The 21,331-nt window shown below is 46.4% G+C and overlaps 1 protein-coding gene across 3 annotated transcripts in view; it reads right to left on the bottom strand.

Annotated features, from left to right (window-relative positions):
- Positions 1-15,887, bottom strand: part of LOC143815971 (protein argonaute-3) — a 106,289-nt gene extending 90,402 nt beyond the window's left edge. For 2 of the 3 annotated variants that reach the window (XM_077295820.1, XM_077295818.1), the window contains exon 1: positions 14,841-15,768. Coding sequence is in view for 2 of the 3 variants with exons in the window: in XM_077295818.1 (XP_077151933.1) it covers positions 14,841-14,859 (19 nt within the window). In the remaining variant the exon portion in view is untranslated. Of the gene's footprint in view, positions 1-14,840 lie in introns of all 3 variants that reach the window. The other variant, XM_077295819.1, reaches the window with a different exon arrangement.
- Positions 15,888-21,331: the final 5,444 nt, after the last annotated feature.

The following is a 21,331-nucleotide window of genomic DNA, read 5'->3' as shown; positions in this document are numbered from 1 at the left end:
TTTGAGACTGGGATAGAGGGTCATCTTCCAAGACAATGACACAAAGTATACTGCTAAAGTAACACTTAAGTGGCTTAAAGGGCCACTGTCACCCCCTCCAGCCGTTATAAACTAAAAGAGCCACCTTGTGCAGCAGTAATGCTGCATTCTGACAAGGTGGCTCTTTTAGTTTTTGATTCAGTTAATCCCTGAATAAAGCGTTTTAAAGTTTGCCACAAATACCTGACTTTGTACCTGGAGGCGGTCCGAAGCCTCCTCTATGAATCTCCCAACTGCCGTCACTCTTCTCTTCAGGGGCGATGGTCGCCGCCCCCTGCGCGCTGTTTCTTCTTAAAGGGAACCTATCACCCCGTTTTTTTCGGTATGAGATAAAAATACTGTTAAATATGGCCTGAGCTGTGCATTACAATAGTGTAGTTTGTGGACCCCGATTCCCCACCTATGCTGCCGAAATACGTTACCAAAGTAGTCATTTTCGCCTGTCAATCAGGCTGGTCAGGTCGGATGGGCGTGGCTTCTTCCCCCAGATATTGCGTAGTTTTCCGTTGGTGGCGTAGTGGTGTGCGCATGTCCAACGTCCCCAATCCTGCACGGGGGGGTGAAAATAGCAGCGATGTCCGTTATTCCATTGGTGGTCGGTGGGCGCGGCCATCTTCCTTTGGCCGCGCGTGCGCAGAAGCGGCGCTCTGCTGGCCGCGGCTTCAGGAAAATGGCCGCCGCGATCTCCATCTGCGCACGCGCGGCATCCCGCGGCCATTTTCCTGAAGCCGCGGCCAGCAGAGCGCCGCTTCTGCGCACGCGCGGCCAAAGGAAGATGGCCGCGCCCACCGACCACCAATGGAATAACGGACATCGCTGCTATTTTCACCCCCCCGTGCAGGATTGGGGACCTTGGACATGCGCACACCACTACGCCGCCAACGGAAAACTACGCAATATCTGGGGGAAGAAGCCACGCCCATCCGACCTGACCAGCCTGATTGACAGGCGAAAATGACTACTTTGGTAACGTATTTCGGCAGCATAGGTGGGGAATCGGGGTCCACAAACTACACTATTGTAATGCACAGCTCAGGCCCTATTTAACAGTATTTTTATCTCATACCGAAAAAAACGGGGTGATCGGTTCCCTTTAAATCCGGTGCCTGCACTGTGCGTGCCTGCCTGGGGCAGGCGCAGTCTTCATTGTCAGTCACAGCTCAGAATGCAACATTACTGCTGCACAAGGTGGCTCTTTTAGTTTATAACGGCTGGAGGGGGTGACAGTGGCCCTTTAAGGGGAAAAGAGTAAATGTTTTGAAGAGGCCTAGTCAAAGTCCAGACCTCAATACAACTGAGAATCTGTGGTCAGACTTGAAGATAGATTGTTTCCTCTGGTAAACAGCAAACATGAAGAAGCTGGAGAAGTTGTGCCTTGAGAAATAGGCAAAAATCTCAGTGGCAAGATGTGGAAAGCTCATAGAGACTTATGCAAAGCCACTTGCAGCTGTAATAGCCACAAAAGGAGGCTCTACAAAGTACTGACTTTTTTTAATGAGGTGAATAGTTATGCACACTGAAGCTTTCAGTTATTTTTTTTTTCCTATTTGTGGTTGGATTCACAACAAAAAGAAAACCAAACCCTCGAACAAAACAGTGAAATTCCAGGTTGTGAGGTAGCAGCAAAGATGAAAAAAATGCCAAAGGTGTGAATACTTTTGCAAGTCACTGTAAATTCCAGAACACATTCTTATAAATACCTAGGAAAGTAAACTTTCCCAGAACAGAATATTATTATTAATAATATCTGCTGCCAAATTTTTACTCCCACATTTACAATGTCTTGTACCCATATGACACGCAATCTTCCCATTGTGAAACTCATCAACAGTTAACAAAAAACCACATTACCAGTTCGGTCACCCATACTGGTCCTCCAATGAGTAAGCGACGTGACTCATTTTTTTAGCCTTTCATCTGTGAATCATATCCATTTTGTGTAAAGATGGCTGATGACATTTGTGTGCAAGACACATGGGAACAACTTTTTTAAAATGCAAAATAGTTTGCCTGCATGTTTCCAAAGCCATAGAAAATATAGGGACGTTTTCAGAATGGGCTTGGTATGCCGTGCCACATATGTAAGGAGCCAGTATCCGGCCTTTGGAGTACGGGGCACAGACTGTTTGCCCACAGGTGGAATTCTGTATCTCCTGTAAAGGCTAATTACACAGTCACATTGTCTATTTGTCCGTCAGCTAACACCCAATTTAGTGGTACTAAAGGTATAGCACAGACAAGTATGAAGAGCTTGGAAGAGGCTGCAGCACCTGTACAAGCACTATGACATCTTTATACAGCCAATTGATGGGTTTATATAAAAAACCAACAATTGGGGGTCTTCGGGGGTTTTTTGTTGTTGTTTTTAACTGGGGAAGAACATAATGATTACATTTTTTTTTTAAATGTTTTGTGGATTTTTTTTGATACCTTTATTTATCTTAAACCTGTGATCACTTGTACTGCAGTACTACAATATCGGAGTCTATAATATTAATCACGGTATGGCAAACCATTGGCAGCCTGCAAACATGTAGGCGGGAAAGTCTATTCTATACTAATGGAAATGCATGACTTAAGAGATATATCCAGGCCTTCTGAAAAACAAAAAATGTCCCTAAGCACTAACAAGCAGGTAGTTGCTACCTACCTGCCTGTTGTGCTCGGCACCATTCTTCCCCAGCACAGAGCAGTCACAAACCGTTCCTGCCGGGGATTCAGCTGCCTCTGCTTGCGTGATGGAGCATGACTTCCGACATCATTCTGATTGACAGTCGGCTCCCCAGTTAAGCAATGGGAATCCATTCAATCAGAATGACGTCTGAAGTCCCGTCCTGTCAACATAGCAGAGCGCAAAAGAATCCACTGCTCTGTCGATATAACGTCAGCAGAGGCAGCTGAATGCCGGCAGGAGTGCTCTGTGCCGGGGGGAAAAATGGCGCTGTGCACAGCAGGCAGGTAGGCAGCAACTACCTGCCAGTTAATATACACTGCTCAAAAAAAATGAAGGGAACACTTAACCCCTTTACCCCCGAGGATGGTTTGCACGTTAATGACCAGGCCAATTTTTACAATTCTGACCACTGTCCCTTTATGAGGTTATAACTCTGGAACGCTTCAATGGATCCCAGTGATTCTGACATGTTTTCTCGTGACATATTGTACTTCATGATAGTGGTAAAATTTCTTTGATATTACCTGCGTTTATTTGTGAAAAAAAATTAAATTTGGTGAAAATTTTGAAAATTTCGCAATTTTCCAACTTTGAATTTTTATGCAAATAAATCACAGAGATATGTCACAAAAAATACACAATAAGTAACATTTCCCACATGTCCACTTTACATCAGCACAATTTTGGAACCAAAATTTTTTTTTTGTTAGGGAGTTATAAGGGTTAAAAGTTGACCAGCAATTTCTCATTTTTACAACACCATTTTTTTTTTTTAGGGACCACATCTCATTTGAAGTCATTTTGAGGGGTCTATATGATAGAAAACAAGGTGCTCAAAACCACATTCAAGAAGTTTATTAACCCTTCAGGTGTTTCACAGGAATTTTTTGAACGTTCCAATAAAAATGAACATTTAACTTTTTTTCACACAAAATTTATTTCAGTTCCAATTTGTTTTATTTTACCAAGGGTAACAGGAGAAAATAGACCCCAAAAGTTGTTGTACAATTTGTCCTGAGTACGCCAATACCCCATATGTGGGGGTAAACCACTGTTTGGGCGCATGGGAGAGCTCGGAAGCGAAGGAGCGCCATTTGACTTTTCAATGGAAAAATTGACTGGAATTGAGATGGGACGCCATGTTGCGTTTGGAGAGCCACTGATGTGCCTAAACATTGAAACCCCCCACAAGTGACACCATTTTGGAAAGTAGACCCCCTAAGGAACTTATCTAGATGTGTCGTGAGCACTTTGACCCATTAAGTGATTCACAGAAGTTTATAATGCAGAGCCGTAAAAATAAAAAAATCACATTTTTTCACAAAAATGATATTTTCGCCCCCAATTTTTTATTTTTCCAAGGGTAAGAGAAGAAATTGGACCCCAAAAGTTGTTGTACAATTTGTCCTGAGTACGCTGATACCCCATATGTGAGGGTAAACCACTGTTTGGGCGCATGGGAGAGCTCGGAAGGGAAGGAGCGCCGTTTGACTTTTCAATGCAAAATTGACAGGAATTGAGATGGGACGCCATGTTGTGTTTGGAGAGCCACTGATGTGCCTAAACACTGAAACCCCCCACAAGTGACACCATTTTGGAAAGTAGACCCCCCTAAGGAACTCATCTAGATGTGTTGGGAGAGCTGTGAACCCCCAAGTGTTTCACTACAGTTTATAACGCAGAGCCTTGAAAATAAAAATTATTTTTTTTTTTTTCACAAAAATTATTTTTTAGCCCCCAGTTTTGTATTTTTCCAAGGGTTGAAATTGGACCCCAAAAGTTGTTTTTCAATTTGTCCTGAGTACGCCGATACCCCATATGTGGGGGGAACCATCGTTTGAGCGCACGGGAGAGCTCGGAAGGGAAGGAGAGTCATTTGGAATGCAGACTTAGATGGATTGGTCTGCAAGCGTCACATTGCGTTTGCAGAGCCCCTAATGTACCTAAACAGTAGAAACCCCCCACAAGTGACCCCATATTGGAAACTAGACCCCCCAAGGAACTCATCTAGATGTTTTGTGAGAACTTTGAACCCCCAAGTGTTTCACTACAGTTTATAACGCAGAGCCGTGAAAATAAAAAAATATTTTTTTTTTCCACAAAAATTATATTTTAGCCCCCAGTTTTGTATTTTCCCAAGGGTAAAAGGAGAAATTGGACCCCAAAAGTTGTTGTCCAATGTGTCCTGAGTACGCTGATAACCCATATGTTGGGGTAAACCCCTGTATAGGCACACGGGAGAGCTCGGAAGGGAAGGAGCACTGTTTTACTTTTTCAACGCAGAATTGGCTGGAATTGAGATCGGACGCCATGTCGTGTTTGGAGAGCCCCTTATGTGCCTAAAAGGGAAACCCCCAATTCTAACTGAAACCCTAACCCAAACACACCCCTAATCCCAACCACATCCCTAACCCCAACACACCCCTAACCCCAACCCTAACCACAACCCTAACACTAATCCCAACCCTAATCCCAACCGTAAATGTAATCCAAACCCTAACCCTAACTTTAGCCCCAACCCTAACTGTAGCCCTAACCCTAACTTTAGCCCCAACCCTAACTTTAGCCCCAACCCTAACTTTAGCCCCAACCCTAACTTTAGCCCCAACCCTAACTTTAGCTAACCCTAACTTTAGCCCCAACCTTAACCCTAACTGTTGCCCCAACCCTAACCGTAGCCCCAACCTTAACCCTAACTGTTGCCCCAACCCTAACATTAACCCTAACCCTAATGGGAAAATGGAAATAAATACATTTTTTTAATTTTTCGCTAACTAAGGGGGTGATGAAGGGGGGTTTGATTTACTTTTATAGCATTTTTTTTTAGCGGATTTTTATGATTGGCAGCCTTCACACACTGAAAGACGCTTTTTATTGCAAAAAATATTTTTTGCGTTACCACATTTTGAGAGCTATAATTTTTCCATATTTTGGTCCACAGAGTCATGTGAGGTCTTATTTTTTGCGGGACGAGTTGACATTTTTATTGGTAACATGTTCGGGCACGTGACATTTTTTGATCGCTTTTTATTCCGATTTTTTGAGGCAGAATGACCAAAAACCAGGTATTCATGAATTTCTTTTGGGGGAGGCGTTTATACCGTTCCGTGTTTGGTAAAATGGATAAAGCAGTTTTATTCTTCAGGTCAGAACGATTACAGCGATACCTCATTTATATTTTTTTTTATGTTTTGGCGCTTTTATACGATTAAAACTATTTTATAGAAAAAATAATTATTTTTGCATCGCTTTATTCTGAGGACTATAACTTTTTTATATTTTCTTTGATGACGCTGTATTGCGGCTCGTTTTTTGCGGGACAAGATGACGTTTTCAGCGGTACCATGGTTATTTATATCCGTCTTTTTGATCGCGTGTTATTCCACTTTTTGTTTGGCGGTATGATAAAGCGTTGTTTTTTGCCTGTTTTTTTTTTTTTTTTTTAACGGTGTTCACTGAAGGGGTTAACTAGTGGGCCAGTTTTATAGGTCGGGTCTTTACGGACGCGGCGATACTAAATGTGTACTTTTGTTTGTTTTTTTTATTTAAAGAAATGTATTTATAGGAACAATTTATTTATTTATTTTTTTTACACATGTGAATATTTATTTTTACAGTATAACATTGCCCCAGGGGGGCATCATGTTATAGTGTAAGATCGCTGATCTGACACTTTGCTGTGCACTGTGTCAGATCGGCGATCTGACGTGCACAGCTCCAGGCTTCCCGGCGCCTGCTCTGAGCAGGCGCTGTGAAGCCACCTCCCTGCAGGACCCATATGCCACCGCCATTTTGGATCCGGGCCTGCTGCAGGGAGGAGGAGGTAAGAGACCCTCGGAGCAACGCGATCACATCGCGTTGCTTCGGGGGTTTCAGGGAAGCATGCAGGGAGCCCCCTACCTGCGCGATGCTTCCCTATACCACCGGAACACTGCGATCATGTTTGATCGCAGTGTGCCGGGGGTTAATGTGCCGGGGGCGGTCCGTGACCGCTCCTGGCACATAGTGCTGGATGTCAGCTATGATAGTTAGCTGACACCCGGCCGCGCTCACGTACTATGACGTACTATCCCGTCGGTGGTCATACGGGCCCACCCCACCTCGACGGGATAGTACGTCTAATGTCAGAAAGGGGTTAAACAACAGAATATAACTCCAAGTAAATCAAACTTCTGTGAAATCAAGCTGTCCACTTAGGAAGCAACACTGACTGACAATCAATTTCACATACTGTTGTGCAAATGGAATAGACAACAGGTGGAAATTATTGGCAATTATCAAGACACACTCAATAAAGGAGTGGTTCTGCAGGTGGGGACCACAGACCACATCTCAGTACCAATGCTTTCTGGCTGATGTTTTGGTCACTTTTGAATGTTGGCTGTGCTTTCACACTCGAGGTAGCATGAGACAGACTCTACAACCCTCACAAGTGGCTCAGGTAGTGCAGCTCATCCAGGATGGCATATCAATGCAAGCTGTGTCAAGAAGGTTTGCTGTGTCTGTCAGCGTAGTGTCCAGAGGCTGGAGGCGCTACCAGGAGACAGGCCAGTACACCAGGAGTCGTGGAGGGGGCCGTAGGAGGGCAACAACCCAGCAACAGGACCGCTACCTCAGCCTTTGTGCAAGGAGGAACAGGAGGAGCACTGCCAGAGCCCTACAAAATGACCTCCAGCAGGCCACAAATGTGCATGTGTCTGCACAAACGGTTAGAAACCAACTCCATGAGGATGGTCCGAGTGCCCGACATCCACAGATGGGGGTTGTGCTCAAAGCCCAACACCGTGCAGGATGCTTGGCATTTGCCACAGAACACCAGGAATTGCAAATTCGCCACTGGCGCCCTGTGCTCTTCACAGATGAAAGCAGGTTCACACTGAGCACATGTGCCAGACGTGACAGAGTCTGGAGACACCGTGGAGAGCGACCTGCTGCCTGCAACATCCTTCAGCATGACCAGTTTGGCAGTGGGTGAGTAATGGTGTGGGGTGGCATTTCTTTGGAAGGCCACACAGACCTCCATGTGCTCACCAGAGGTAGGAACCGAGATGAGATCCTCAGACCCCTTGTGAGACCATATGCTGGTGCAGTTGGCTCTGGGTTCCTCCTAATGCAGGACAATGCCAGACCTCATGTGGCTGCAGTGTGTCAGCAGTTCCTGCAAGATGAAGGCATTGAAGCTATGGACTGGCCCGTCCGTTTCCCAGACCTGAATCCGATTGAACACATCTGGGACATCATGTCTCGCATCATCCACCAACGTCATGTTGCACCACAGACTGTCCAGGAGTTGGCGGATGCTTTAGTCCAGGTCTGGGAGGAGATCCTTCAGGAGACCATCCGCCGCCTCATCAGGAGCATGCCCAGGCGTTGTAGGGAGATTATACAGGCACATGGAGGCCACACACTCTACTGATCATCATTTCCTTGTCTTTAGGCATTTCCACTGAAGTTGGATCAGACTGTAACTTCATTTTCCACTTTGATTTTGAGCATCATTCCAACTCCAGACTTCCGTGGGATATTAGTTGTGATTTACGTTGATAATTTTTAGGTTTTATTGTTCTCAACACATTCCACTATGTAATGAATAAAGATTTCCAACTAGAATATTTCATTCAGTGATATCTAGGATGTGGGATTTTAGTGTTCCCTTTATTTTTTGAGCAGTGTATTTTTGTTTTTCATAGAGTCCTGGATATACCCTGTGACAAAGTCACTGGTGAGGTAATAAAGGGGAGATATGAGTCACTGCGCTTAATGGCGTCAGTGATATGAAACCAGACTATGTTCCTCCAGCACACTACGCGTTGTGAGGGTTAATTTAAAGTTGCATAATGGGCTGGTTTCATGTGGACCTTCATAGAGCGGGTGGGAGAAGGTTCACTTTATCTCCACTGGCAGAGCTGCCAGGACCTGTGTGATGTCATGATCATGTGGTCAGTCACATGATTGAAAGATTCACATGGTCTAGGGTCTAAGTACATGGGCTCTACAGGCAGTCTGGGTTCAGTAAGCTTGGAGAGAGGAGTCTCCAGAGGCTTTTTATCTTGTAGAGGGCAGACTGAACCTTCTTTGCCCCAGAGCGGGGTGCCACCAAGTAAAGACTGTGTTGCAGCGTTTTGTTTTCTTTGTTGTTTTCTGTTTTATCCTGAAGGACTGTGTTTATTTTTCCCCTTGTGTTGGTTTATGCTGCCTTAGAATAAACCAACCAAGATTTAAAGAGACAGTGTTCCTATTTTGCTTCCTCCACATGAGTTGGACTACCACAACACTTTAAATGCCAACAGTCTGTCATCTAACTCTAAACATTGCAGTTAGAAGCAGGTGCCTGCTGTATAAGCCCGGTTTCACATGTACTGATATTTCCAGCAATGGACAAAAACAGTCCCGTAGATATTCGTGTCCGTGTGTGTAATACGTGTGGCAACCGTGTGCCTCATTATTACCACACGTACTGGCGACTGAGAAGCAGCGGTACAGTTAGCACTGTTCCCCAGCGTCGGGTGCTATAGACGACTCATGATTCTTCCCTGCTCTGCAGCCATCAGCACAAGGAAGGAAGAATGATGAGAGCCATCTATAGCACCCGGCACAGGGGAACAGCGCTAACTGTACCGCTGCTTCTCATGCACCAGTACGTGTCACACTGATGACATCCCTCTGTGCCCGGACTGCTGTTAAAAAAAATGGACGTCAGAGTATTTTGCACGCATACACACAGTCTGTGGAAACACACTGACATGTGCACACACTCATTCACTTGAATGGGTCTACGTGTGTAAGTGTCTCCGGTACGTGTCAAAACTGTCACCACAAGTACCTGAAAGAGGCTTAACACAACCACATCCTCTCCATGGTGGATCTAAACTTCATGAAGGGGTTAAAAGGCTGGATAATCATACTAAATCAAAGATTTTAAAAAAGCACCCAAACTGTAGAACTTCACGTTACAACGAGTGCCCACCCATGTGCTGTCTGTTTTATAAACAGGAAGCTCATATATCCATAGAATTTAAGGGGAACCATTCACACTTTTTATTTCCTGATCCATGTGTCCTTTCTGTAAAATTAATTCTTTGCACATCAGACATGTTCATACAACGTATGTAGCTTCTTTGAAGAAGCACTCCTCCCATCAAAGTGTTTATCCTCATAATATATTGCAGTCATCATATTATACAGCACTGTGTACTTACAATTGCTGATTCTGCACTTCTACCCAGCTAATTCTTCTATCTTCCATTAGGACTATGATCTCATGTGACTAGCTGATTTCTTCTAAGCTCTATGTAGAAACTGGGGGTCAATTTTCTCTGCACAAGTCATGAGTCACTGCACAAGTCCCCGGCAAAGGGAGGAGAGGAGCAGCTGGGTCAGGAACTGGAGGTGGATGATTTGTACAGGGACAAGAGACTTCCTGTTTCTACATAGAGCAGAGAAAAAAGAAGCTGGGTAGAAAGGCAAAATGAGCAATTGTAAGTACACAGTGCTGCATAATATGATGATTGCAATATTTTAAAGGGAACCTGACACCCCCAAAATGGAAGGTGAGCTAAGCCCACCAGCATCAGGGACTTATCTACAGCCTTCTGGAATGCTGTAGATAAGCCCACGACGTGACCTGAAAGATGAGAAAAAGAGGTTAGATACTCACCCAGGGGCGGTCCCGGTTCTGTTCAGGTCCGATGGGAGTTGCGGTCCGGTCCGGGGCCTCCCATCTTCAGATGACGTCCTCTTCTTCTCTTCATGCTGCGGCTCCGGCGCAGGCGTACTATGTCTGCCCTATTGAGGGCAGAGCAAAGTACTGCAGTGCATAGGCGCCAGGAAAGGCCAGAGAGGCCCAGCGCCTGCGCACTACAGTACTTTGCTCTGCCCTCAACAGGGCAGACATAGTACGCCTGCGCCGGAGCCGCGGCAGGAAAACAAGAAGAGGACGTCATCGTAGAACGATAGGAGGCCCCGGACCGCGACGCCCATCGGACCTGAACAGACCCGGGACCGCCCGTGGGTGAGTATAATCTAACCTCTTTTTCTTACCTCTCAGGTTACATCAGGGGCTTATCTACAGCATTCCAGAATGCTGTAGATAAGCCCCTGATGCTGGTGGGCTTAGCTCATCTTCCATTTTGGGGGTGACAGGTTCCCTTTAAGAGGATAAACACTTTGATGGGAAGGATCCTGTAAAGAAAGATGGTGTAAGGAAGCCATCTGTATTGAAATGATCGATCTTTTGCTTCTACAAAATGAAACATGGTCATAGGAATTTGCCTAAGGAAAATACATTTCAGAATTATTTCATGAAAAATATAAAAATATTTACCCAAACAGACATATCTGAGAACTGACAGATGCACTTTAAAGTTTTTCTAAAGTTATAAAGCATTACAATATAATGTTAGTAGTCATTTTCATCACTTCTAAAAAAAAAAAAAAAATCTCTTAAACAGCTCTGTTGATTGTAAACAGGACGTGAGCCATTTGAGCTTGCTGGTGGAGCACGTGCGTTCGGCCTGGTACATACTCCAAACAGCCTCATGAACATGCCGCCGCAGCAGAGTATTATGCCGGTGGCCCCTGGACAACCAGGGCTCACGTGAACACCTACAGACTGTGCTGAGAAAAGGTAGAAGGTGAGAGTAGAGTAGCTTACAGGCACCATAATGGACCAGCACAATTCAATGCCGGACGTGCATATCTGGAGTCTGCACAATTAGATTGGGGTACAAAGTAATATCAAATCCTATGGAGAGGGGTGGATTGTTAAAAAAAAAAATTGTACAACTAATGGGAAAAGCTCTTAAGTGAGAATATTCTGCATGTGAAGAGAAAAAGAACACTACTCAAAGTGTTTAACTCACAATACACATTAAATTGGATGCTTGGGAGGATACATGGCCAATCCTGATAGGCAAAGTGGGGAGACGAGCACTGTGACCACTGACTCCCAGTCCCTAACAGGAAAGGATTTTAACACCTGGCACAGGGACTACAAGGCTAGGGCTCCACGTTATCACTGATCACTACAAATCATACTAATTGCAGCATCACAGCAGGCAATGTTTCCCTAAAGGTACCTTCACACTAAACGACTTTGCAACGATAACGATAGCAATCCGTGACGTTGCAGCGTCCTGGATAGCGATCTCGTTGTGTTTGACACGCAGCAGCGATCTGGATCCTGCTGCGATATCGCTGGTCGTTGCTGAAAGGCCAGAACTTTATTTGGTCGTCAGATCGGCGTGTATCGTCGTGTCTGACAGCAAAAGCAACAATGCCAGCAATGTTTTACAATGGTAACCAGGGTAAATATCGGGTTACTAAGCGCAGGGCCGCGCTTAGTAACCCGATGCTTACCCTGGTTACCATTGTAAATGTAAAATAAAACAGTACATACTCACCTTCTGATGTCCGTCAGGTCCCGTAAAGCACAGCACAGCGGTGACGTCACCGCTGTACTCTTTTACTTTACGGCCGGCCGGAGCTCACAGTCAGTGCGGGAAGCAGACGGCCAGGGACCTGACGGACATCAGAAGGTGAGTATGTACTGTTTTATTTTACATTTACAATGGTAACCAGGGTAAGCATCGGGTTACTAAGCGCGGCCCTGCGCTTAGTAACCCGATGTTTACCCTGGTTACCCGGGGACTTCGGCATCGTTGGTCGCTGGAGAGCTGTCTGTGTGACAGCTCTCCAGCGACCACACAGCGACGCTGCAGCGATCGGCATCGTTGTCGATATCGCTGCAGCGTCGTTTAATGTGACGGTACCTTAAAACAGAACAATTAACCTGACATTGACTACAGAATTACATTCATTCATTGATGAATTAGAGAATTAAAGTGCACCTAGAATTTTTTATTTTGTTTTTAAATAATTTTGACCAGCATGGAACGCCATGAAACTTTGCAAATCAATTTATTGGGTGATTTGTCTCCATTCCTGTAAAAAAAATTGCAAATGGCTTCCAAACCCCTACTTTTTTTCACTGTCTCTGCCTGCCTTCAGCTGCACTGATATCAGAATGTACTCATTTGGAGTACTGATGCTGGCAGTGAGAGTCAGCACCCGCCTCATCCCCCCCGAGTGTCCTACTTATCAGGACAATCTCAAGGTCATAACTTTCCAAGCCATAAAAAAATATATAAACAAAAAGTTTAGTTACTCTTTAAATGACTGGCAAGTTTCAGTAAAGTCAACATTTTCCCCATTCAAGTCAGGGCCATACTATAACCCTGGCCTAAATGTTGCCTTCCACATAGCACAGGTGAATAAAACCTTCGAGCATCTCAATACACATGCGCACTCATGTCCCAGTAGGAGAACTACTATCAGAGGACCGCTGAGGGGCTGCAGAACAGATTAGATTATAAGCCTGGCCTGCTAATGTCAGTCTAACTTGTATGTTCTAGCTCTGTCTATAAACTTCTATGGGCAGATCGGATTATCGATCCGCGCATGTGCAGCTCCCCAGACTGAGGTCACCTACGCAAGTTCTGGGGTGGGGAGCAGGTCACAGAGATAAGTGTCAGTCACTGACAGGCGGCTGGAGAACTGTACATGCAGGCCAGGCACAGGCAGAAACATTCGCCAATGGATTTCTAGAAAACGGACTTATAATGCAAAGATACAGGCATGATCAACATTTCAGATGCTTTATATAGCTGGGGTTCCCAATACATATAGCTTGCCTTACTCCCAAAGGATCCCTCCAAAGTGATGACCGCTTGGTGGCTCCCATCTGAATAACCTGCCATTTGTCAAACACAATTCGTTCCTAGCACCGAGACCCCGGGGAAAGAGTACAGTTAAGTGGGGGCACGTTTTTATCTTCTGCACCGAGTCTCCCTTCTGTCAAACTACATGCAGGCAGGGGGCATCCATTCAGGGCAAGCCAGCCATTGGACAATGGCAGGTGTAATAATGGCATAAAGGCGGTAACAATACCCATAGTACTGCAGACTTGATAAATGAACGCTTGGTTGGAAAGTTACAGAGCAGGAGAATGGGAACAGCTCTTGGATATATTAAACTAGTATGTGCAGCAACAGGAGTTGTGGGCTCGGAGGAGAGCTTTGTACAAGTTGGGTGTGAAAGGACAGGTATGTCTTCTACCTCCCTCTGCATGGGTCTGCCAGCGCACACCTATAGGAATAATGGAACCAGATCTACCACTTACAGTGCTGGGCAAATTCATTGGGAGAAAGCATGTTTTCAGTAAAATCATAAGTTGGTTACCAGTCAGTGATTCAAAAACGTTTTAATATATAATAAATAAATCTTGGTCAACTAGCCAGCGGAACAAGGTAATTTTCAGAATTAGTATGTAACAGTGAATTGTTTGCTTTGTCCCACAGCACTGTAGGCTGACGCAGTGTGATGGGCACTGAGGAGTGCAGCGTGACGGTGTCTGACGCTTCCTGGAAAGGACTGGGGGGTTCTGTCCTTTTTCCATTCCCCACTCTAAGAACTGCAGTGGTAAAGGTCAGTTTTATGGCAGGGCATTGTCGTACAATATGACATTTAATCCCCGTTATGGAGCAGTGTCTATACCAGAGGATTCCTACTTTAGACGTAGAGCCGGTCAGCCAAGTCCATCCTGCCCAGACGAGAGGAGCACTGCATTCAGCACTCTCCCGGGACACATTGTGTCAGAATTGGAAGTATGGGCTGTGGATAGGCCCTGTGCAGCCATATTTACCACACAGTGACACCCCAGGGAGAGCACGGCCACCTCTCTAGACCTCAGCACAAAGTAGTGACCCGCAGGGTAAAATGCCCCCGCTACAACCATGTACACCAACCTCAGACCCATCTGTCACCACTGTCTCAGAGATAGGACAATCAGAACTCAGGTTTCATTCTCCAGTAAAGCTCAGAAATGACAGCCACATTCTGATTGGCCAGACAGTGTTGATAAATGAGGTCCACTATGCCTCCCAGTTCTGAGGGTCACATTTAACCCTTGTCAGGCTGATTACAACATTTAAGATGATCAGTGCAATTGTCAATCAGCAACCAGAGACTGAGAGGCTGGTAGCAATGTCCTTTCCAGCTGAATGCCAGGCACAGCATACACAATGGTGGGTACATCTCACAATAATAAGGTGCCCTGAAGCCTCTTTACCTGCGGTTCCGATTTCCATTCATGGAGGTCAGTGTCTGGCAGGCCTGAAGTTGAGGATCCCGATGTGGGTGGCTGGAAAGACACTGCAGACCCTCTGTCTGCTGCACTTGTTGCTGGTTTCTTGTTCTGCTGATAATACTTGGGCACTACTACCCCGATGCCTGGTTTCTTAGCACCCTACTTGGAATGGCACTCGTAATCCAACAGGCAGGCACTGGAAAAGCTATTTGCTGATTGGCTGCACAGTGGCTTCTGGCTGAGATCTCTCTCCTTTGATTGGCTAGTAATCACCATGGAGGGAAGCCTTCTCCCACCTGTAGCCTAAGATGGCAGGCGAAAGGGAGCAGCAGTTGGCTGCCAGGAGGGTGTGGCGACAAGCAGGTGTAGCAGCTGACTGGCCGTTGCCCTAGAGATGGCTGAGTCACCTCTTGGTCCACATCTCTGTCACAGCTGGTCCGTGTGTGAAACGCCGGCCACCGATTGGCTGTCCTCAGCTCACGCCCCCTGCTCTTCGCTCTCGCACACTCTCTCCGGATTGGTGGGTCACTGTACCTGTGCTCTACGCCAAACAAGCGACCAAGTGGCGAGTCGGGATGAGAAGCGAGCTGTGATTGGCTGGCATCCCCACCACCACCTGAGCGGAGTGAGGACAGCCCGGCTGTGATTGGTCGTCAGTGGTCCACTGCTAAAGGCTGATGGGAGCGCCTAAGTGATTGGCCAAGGCCCAGCTCAACTTCCACGTCAGCCCTGCTTAGTCTCGGCTCAGTCGGTGATGGAGCAGTGGCCGCCGGCAGCGCCTGGTCCTCCAGCTTCCTTCACTAATGAGGAGGAGTTAGACGGCTCCCTCCACTAACCCCCTCCCCTAGACGCCGGACATAACGTCAACAAGCGCTTCACTGCCAGGAAGACTCCTAGTGTACTACAGCGCACCGCCGACGTCACTTCCGGTTACAGACTGTTCTGTACGTCAGGGCCTCGCGCATTCTGGAATACGGGAAACAAACGAACGCGCGCAAGCTACCTTAGCAACGAGGAGCGCTCGTGTGCGCGCTCACACTGCTGCGCATGCGTGCTGCACTCTAGCCTTGCCAGTGTGAGCTACGTACACGTGCCGGCCGGTATCCACTATCCTGGGGAAAACGCGGGCAGTGCGGTCACAGTGATGGATGAGCTGCAGCCAGTGATGCCACACCGCTGCTGGCAGTCAGTGCGCTCACAGCACGGTCTGATGCATCTCCATCTGCAGTGGGGAAAAGCCAAAGATGGAAGGTTACATCATTAACCCCTTACCCTCTAAATGGACCTTTCAAATTATTTTACCCCTTCTAGAAAACTTTGGGCTATTAGTGGCCATAGTTAAAACAACATCTCCACCCCATGTCCAGCACCGAGTCTTCATCGCTGCAGCCAATCCGTGAGCTCAGCAGATGGTACCATCTACACTGGCAGAGCCACCGAGCTCAGTGACTGGCTGAAGCGCTGCAGCCAATCCATGGCAGAGCCACAGAGCTCAGTGACTGGCTGAAGCGCTGCAGCCAATCCGTGAGCTCAGCAGATGGTACCATCTACACTGGCAGTGCCACCGGGCTCAGTGACTGGCTGAAGCCTGCAGCCAATCCGTGGCAGAGCCACAGAGTTCAGTGACTGGCTGAAGCGCTGCAGCCAATCCGTGGCAGAGCCACAGAGTTCAGTGACTGGCTGAAGCGCTGCAGCCAATCCGTGAGCTCAGCAGATGGTACCATCTACACTGGCAGTGCCACCGGGCTCAGTGACTGGCTGAAGCCTGCAGCCAATCCGTGGCAGAGCCACAGAGTTCAGTGACTGGCTGAAGCGCTGCAGCCAATCTGTGGCAGAGCCACAGAGTTCAGTGACTGGCTGAAGCGCTGCAGCCAATCCATGGCAGAGCCACAGTTCAGTGGCTGGCTGAAGCGCTGCAACCAGTCCATGGCAGAGCCACAGAGTTCAGTGACTGGCTGAAGCACTGCAGCCAATGCGTGAGCTCAGCAGATGGTACCATCTACACTGGCAGAGCCACTGAGCTCAGTGACTGAAGCGCTGCAGCCAATCCGTGGCAGAGCCACAGAGTTCAGTCACTGGCTGAAGCACTGCAGCCAATGCGTGAGCTCAGCAGATGGTACCATCTACACTGGCAGAGCCACTGAGCTCAGTGGCTGAAGCGCTGCAGCCAATCCGTGGCAGAGCCACAGAGTTCAGTCACTGGCTGAAGCACTGCAGCCAATCCGTGAGCTCAGCAGATGGTACCATCTACACTGGCAGAGCCACCGAGCTCAGTGACTGGCTGAAGCGCTGCAGCCAATCCATGGCAGAGCCACAGAGTTCAGTGACTGGCTGAAGCCTGCAGCCAATCCGTGAGCTCAGCAGATGGTACCATCTACACTGGCAGAGCCACCGAGCTCAGTGACTGGCTGAAGCGCTGCAGCCAATCCGTGGCAGAGCCACAGAGTTCAGTGACTGGCTGAAGCGCTGCAGCCAATCCGTGGCAGAGCCACAGAGTTCAGTGACTGGCTGAAGCGCTGCAGCCAATCCATTGCAGAGCCACAGAGTTCAGTGGCTGACAAGCGCTGCAGCCAATCCATGGCAGAGCCACAGATTTCAGTGGCTGGCTGAAGCGCTGCAGCCAATCCATGGCAGAGCCACAGAGTTCAGTGACTGGCTGAAGCACTGCAGCCAATCCGTGAGCTCAGCAGATGGTACCATCTACACTGGCAGAGCCACCGAGCTCAGTGACTGGCTGAAGCCTGCAGCCAATCCATGGCAGAGCCACAGAGTTCAGTGACTGGCTGAAGCGCTGCAGCCAATCCATGGCAGAGCCACAGCTCAGTGACTGGTTGAAGCACTGCAGCCAATCTGGCAGAGGCACCGAGCTCAGTAGCTGGCTGAAGCACTGCAGCCAATCCATGAGTTCAGTCCAAAGTTTTGTAGACATATGTTGCCTTTAAGCAGATAGAGAGCAAGGCACTGGTCATTATGTTTTATTTCCCCATCCATGTAGTTGTATGAGGGTTTGTGTTTTAGTTACAGCAATTTGCACACACACTGTATAACATTAATTTTCTGCTGAAGGTTATGCAACAACGAAAAAAACCCACCAAAGCAATTCCACTACTGTTCTTTGCCTTTCTTAAAAAAGAAACACATTGTGTGGCATCGCTGGTTTTTGCATAACAGCAGAGGAGTAACGGTGAGGCTAAAAGAAGCTTGTCACCCCAAATGCTAACTCAACCATTTATACAGGGATGTATGGGACTGTAGTGTGACTTCTAGTGGATCAGTTGCCATAAATAAATTATTTTGTATGTAAATGAGGAGGCTTTGGGGCATGGCTAAAACCTTAGCGCCAGCACACAATTACGTCCCCTCAATCTGTATACCAAATACCGTCATACCTTGACAGCACTGATCTCAAAGTGCTCAATATGCCAGTTATGGAGGTGTAATGGTACCCCGAGCCATTGTGTTACCACCACATCAAAACCACCACCCTCATGGGCAGCCCAATCTCCAGACCTGAACCCCATTGAAAACCTCTTGAATGTAATCAAGAGGATGATGGATAGTCACAAGCCATCAATCAAAGAAGAACTACTTACATTTTTGCGCCAGAAGCAGTGTGAAAGACTGGTGGAAAGCATGCCAAGACGCATGAAAGCTGTGATTAAAAATCATGGTTATTCCACAAAATATTCATTTCTGAACTCTTCCTGAGTTAAAATATTAGTATTATATCTAAATGATTACGAACTTGTTTTCTTTGCATTATTTGAGGTCTGAAAGCACTGTTTTGTATTTTTTTTCTGAAAAAGTGGTCAAAATAAAATAAAAACACACAAAAAAAACCCCAAAATGTATTGCTTGAAAATTCAGAGAAGTGTTGTTGGTAGTTTATACAATAAATGAAAAATGGGTCTGAATACTTTCCGACAGATATATAATACTAGATGGAGGCCCGGTTGTGTCACGATGGAGGCAGGCTTTCCAGCGTTGAGAATCTCTCCCCCCCCCCATGTTCTCACCCATGTATCCACTCTCTCTTTCCCTATATGCTGACTTCTCCCGTCTGTGTTCTCTTCTTTGACCTGTCTGCCCCATGTGCTATCCCCCTTGTCTGCTGTCTCTCTCCTTCCTGTGCTGTGTTCTCCCCTCATATGCTGTCCCGCTTGAGCTGTCTCCCCACTGTGCCCTGTCGCTCTCACCCTGTGCACTTTCTCTCTCCCCCATCTGCTGTCTTCTCCGCTCACGTCATCTCTTCTTTGAGCTGTGTACCCCATGTGCTCTCCCCCTTGTGTGCTCTCTCTCCCATGTTGGCATTGATATTTGCTTTTTAAAGGGTTTTTCCCATGACTGAAAGTTCATTTTAAAAATTGTCTGTGTCTGATCGTGTAAGGAGCATATCACAGCTCCTGGGCAGGGGAGGAAGCAAAAGACAATACTGACATTACAGCAGGAGATCGCAGAGGATACATTTTGTGAGGTAAAATATTGTTTAAAAACAGTCAGTGAAATATTTAACCTGACAAAATGAACCCTCTGATCCCCTGCTGTAATGTCAGTATTGTCTTTTGCTTCCTCCCCTGCCCAGGAGATGTGGTATGCTCCGTACACGATCAGACACAGACCATTTTTAAAATGAACTTTCGGTGGTGGGAAAACCCCTTTAATGTGACCGGCTTCCTCTGCCTGTAGACACATCACGCATCTGCCACCGGGATCAGCTGAATGATTCACTGCGCCTGTGCGGAATCCTCTTGTACAAAGATGGCGGCGTTCAGTGAATCATTTGGCTGATCCCAGCTGCGGCATGTTCGCGACGGTGTTCCGCTGGTGGTACCGCGAAAGAGGCTGTGTATGGCATATACAGTATGTAGTACGTATGGAGTATACAGTGTGTGTGTGGTGCGATGGTGTTCCACTGGTGGTACCGCGCAAGAGGCTGGTACCACCAGCAGTTTCCATATTGAGACACCCATCACTTGGGTGTCCCAATAAGGCAGTCGGTGAACTTCCAGTGCTTGGAATTCTGGGATCCGGACACATCTTGACGGAACAGGATGTGAAGACATTACAAGGTAAGTATATATTAAAATATATAGTGTGTGTGTGTGTGTGTGTGTGTGTGTGTGTGTGTGTGTGTATATATATATATATATATATATATATATATATATATATATATATATATATATATATATATGCAAAATGTTCAGTTTGACCGATTTGTTTCTTTATAGGTATATTTTTGCGTAAAATGTAAATTGTTCATTTATTCTATAAACTTTCTCCGAATTTCCAAGCAATAAATTTTGTATTTTTTTCTGAAAAGGAGAAATGGTCAAAATGTAAAAAAAAACCATTGCTTTCAGACCTCAAATAATGCAAAGAAAACAAGTTCATAATCATTTAGAAACAACAATACTAATGTTTTAACTCAGGACGAGGTCAGAAATCAATATTTTGTAGAATAACCATGATTTTTAATCACAGCTTTCATGTGTCTTGGCATGCTTTCCACCAGTCTTTCACACTGCTCCTGGCGCAAAAATGTAAGCAGTTCTTCTTTATTTGATGGATTGTGACTATCTATCATCCTCTTGATTACATTCCAGAGGTTTTTAATAGGGTTCAGGTCTGGAGATTGAGCTGCCCATGACAGGGTTTTGATGTGGTGGTCTCTTAATTTTTGCCAGAGCTGTGTGTGTGTGTATATAAATAATTATATATAAATGATATATATATACATACACACACTAGATAGAGGGTGGTAATGTCACGAGGAAGGTAGGCTTTGCAGCATTGAGAATCTCTCGCCAATGTACTCACTCACCTAGCCACTCTCTCTTTCCCCATGTGCTGACTTCTCCCATCTGTGTACTCTTTTTGACCTGTCTGCCCCATATGCCATCCCCCTTGTCTGCAGTCTCTCTCCTTCCTGTGCTGTGTTCTCCCCTCATGTAGAAGGAGCCATGTTGGAGTATCTGACCGTGTACAGAGCATACCACATCTCCTGGGCAGGGGAGGAAGCAAAAGGAAATACTGACATTACAGCAGGAGATCGCAGAGGATACATTTTGTGAGGCAAAATATTGTTTAAAAACAGTCAGTGAAATATTTTACCTGACAAAAGAAATCCTATGTGATCCCCTGCTGTAATGTCAGTATTGTCTTTTGCTTCCTCCCCTGCCCAGAAGATGTGATATGCTCTGTACAGACCATTTTTAAAATGAACTTTCGTTCGTGGGAAAACCCCTTTAATGTGACCGACTTCCTCTGCCTGTAGACAAGTCACGCATCTGAGATCAGCCGAATGTTTCACTGTGCCTGTGCGGAATTCACATAGACGCAGTAAATCAGACCACCGCCATCTGTGTGCAGACAGATAGCGGCGGTCACATTAAAACTGCGCATGCGCTCCTCCTGTACAAAGATGGCGGCGGTCAGTGAATCATTCGGCTGATCCCGGCGGCGGTGTGTTC

This window comes from Ranitomeya variabilis, chromosome 3 (genome assembly GCF_051348905.1).
Source record: "Ranitomeya variabilis isolate aRanVar5 chromosome 3, aRanVar5.hap1, whole genome shotgun sequence".
In the NCBI taxonomy this organism is placed as follows: domain Eukaryota; kingdom Metazoa; phylum Chordata; class Amphibia; order Anura; family Dendrobatidae; genus Ranitomeya; species Ranitomeya variabilis.
This window is presented reverse-complemented; position numbering and strand designations above follow the sequence as displayed.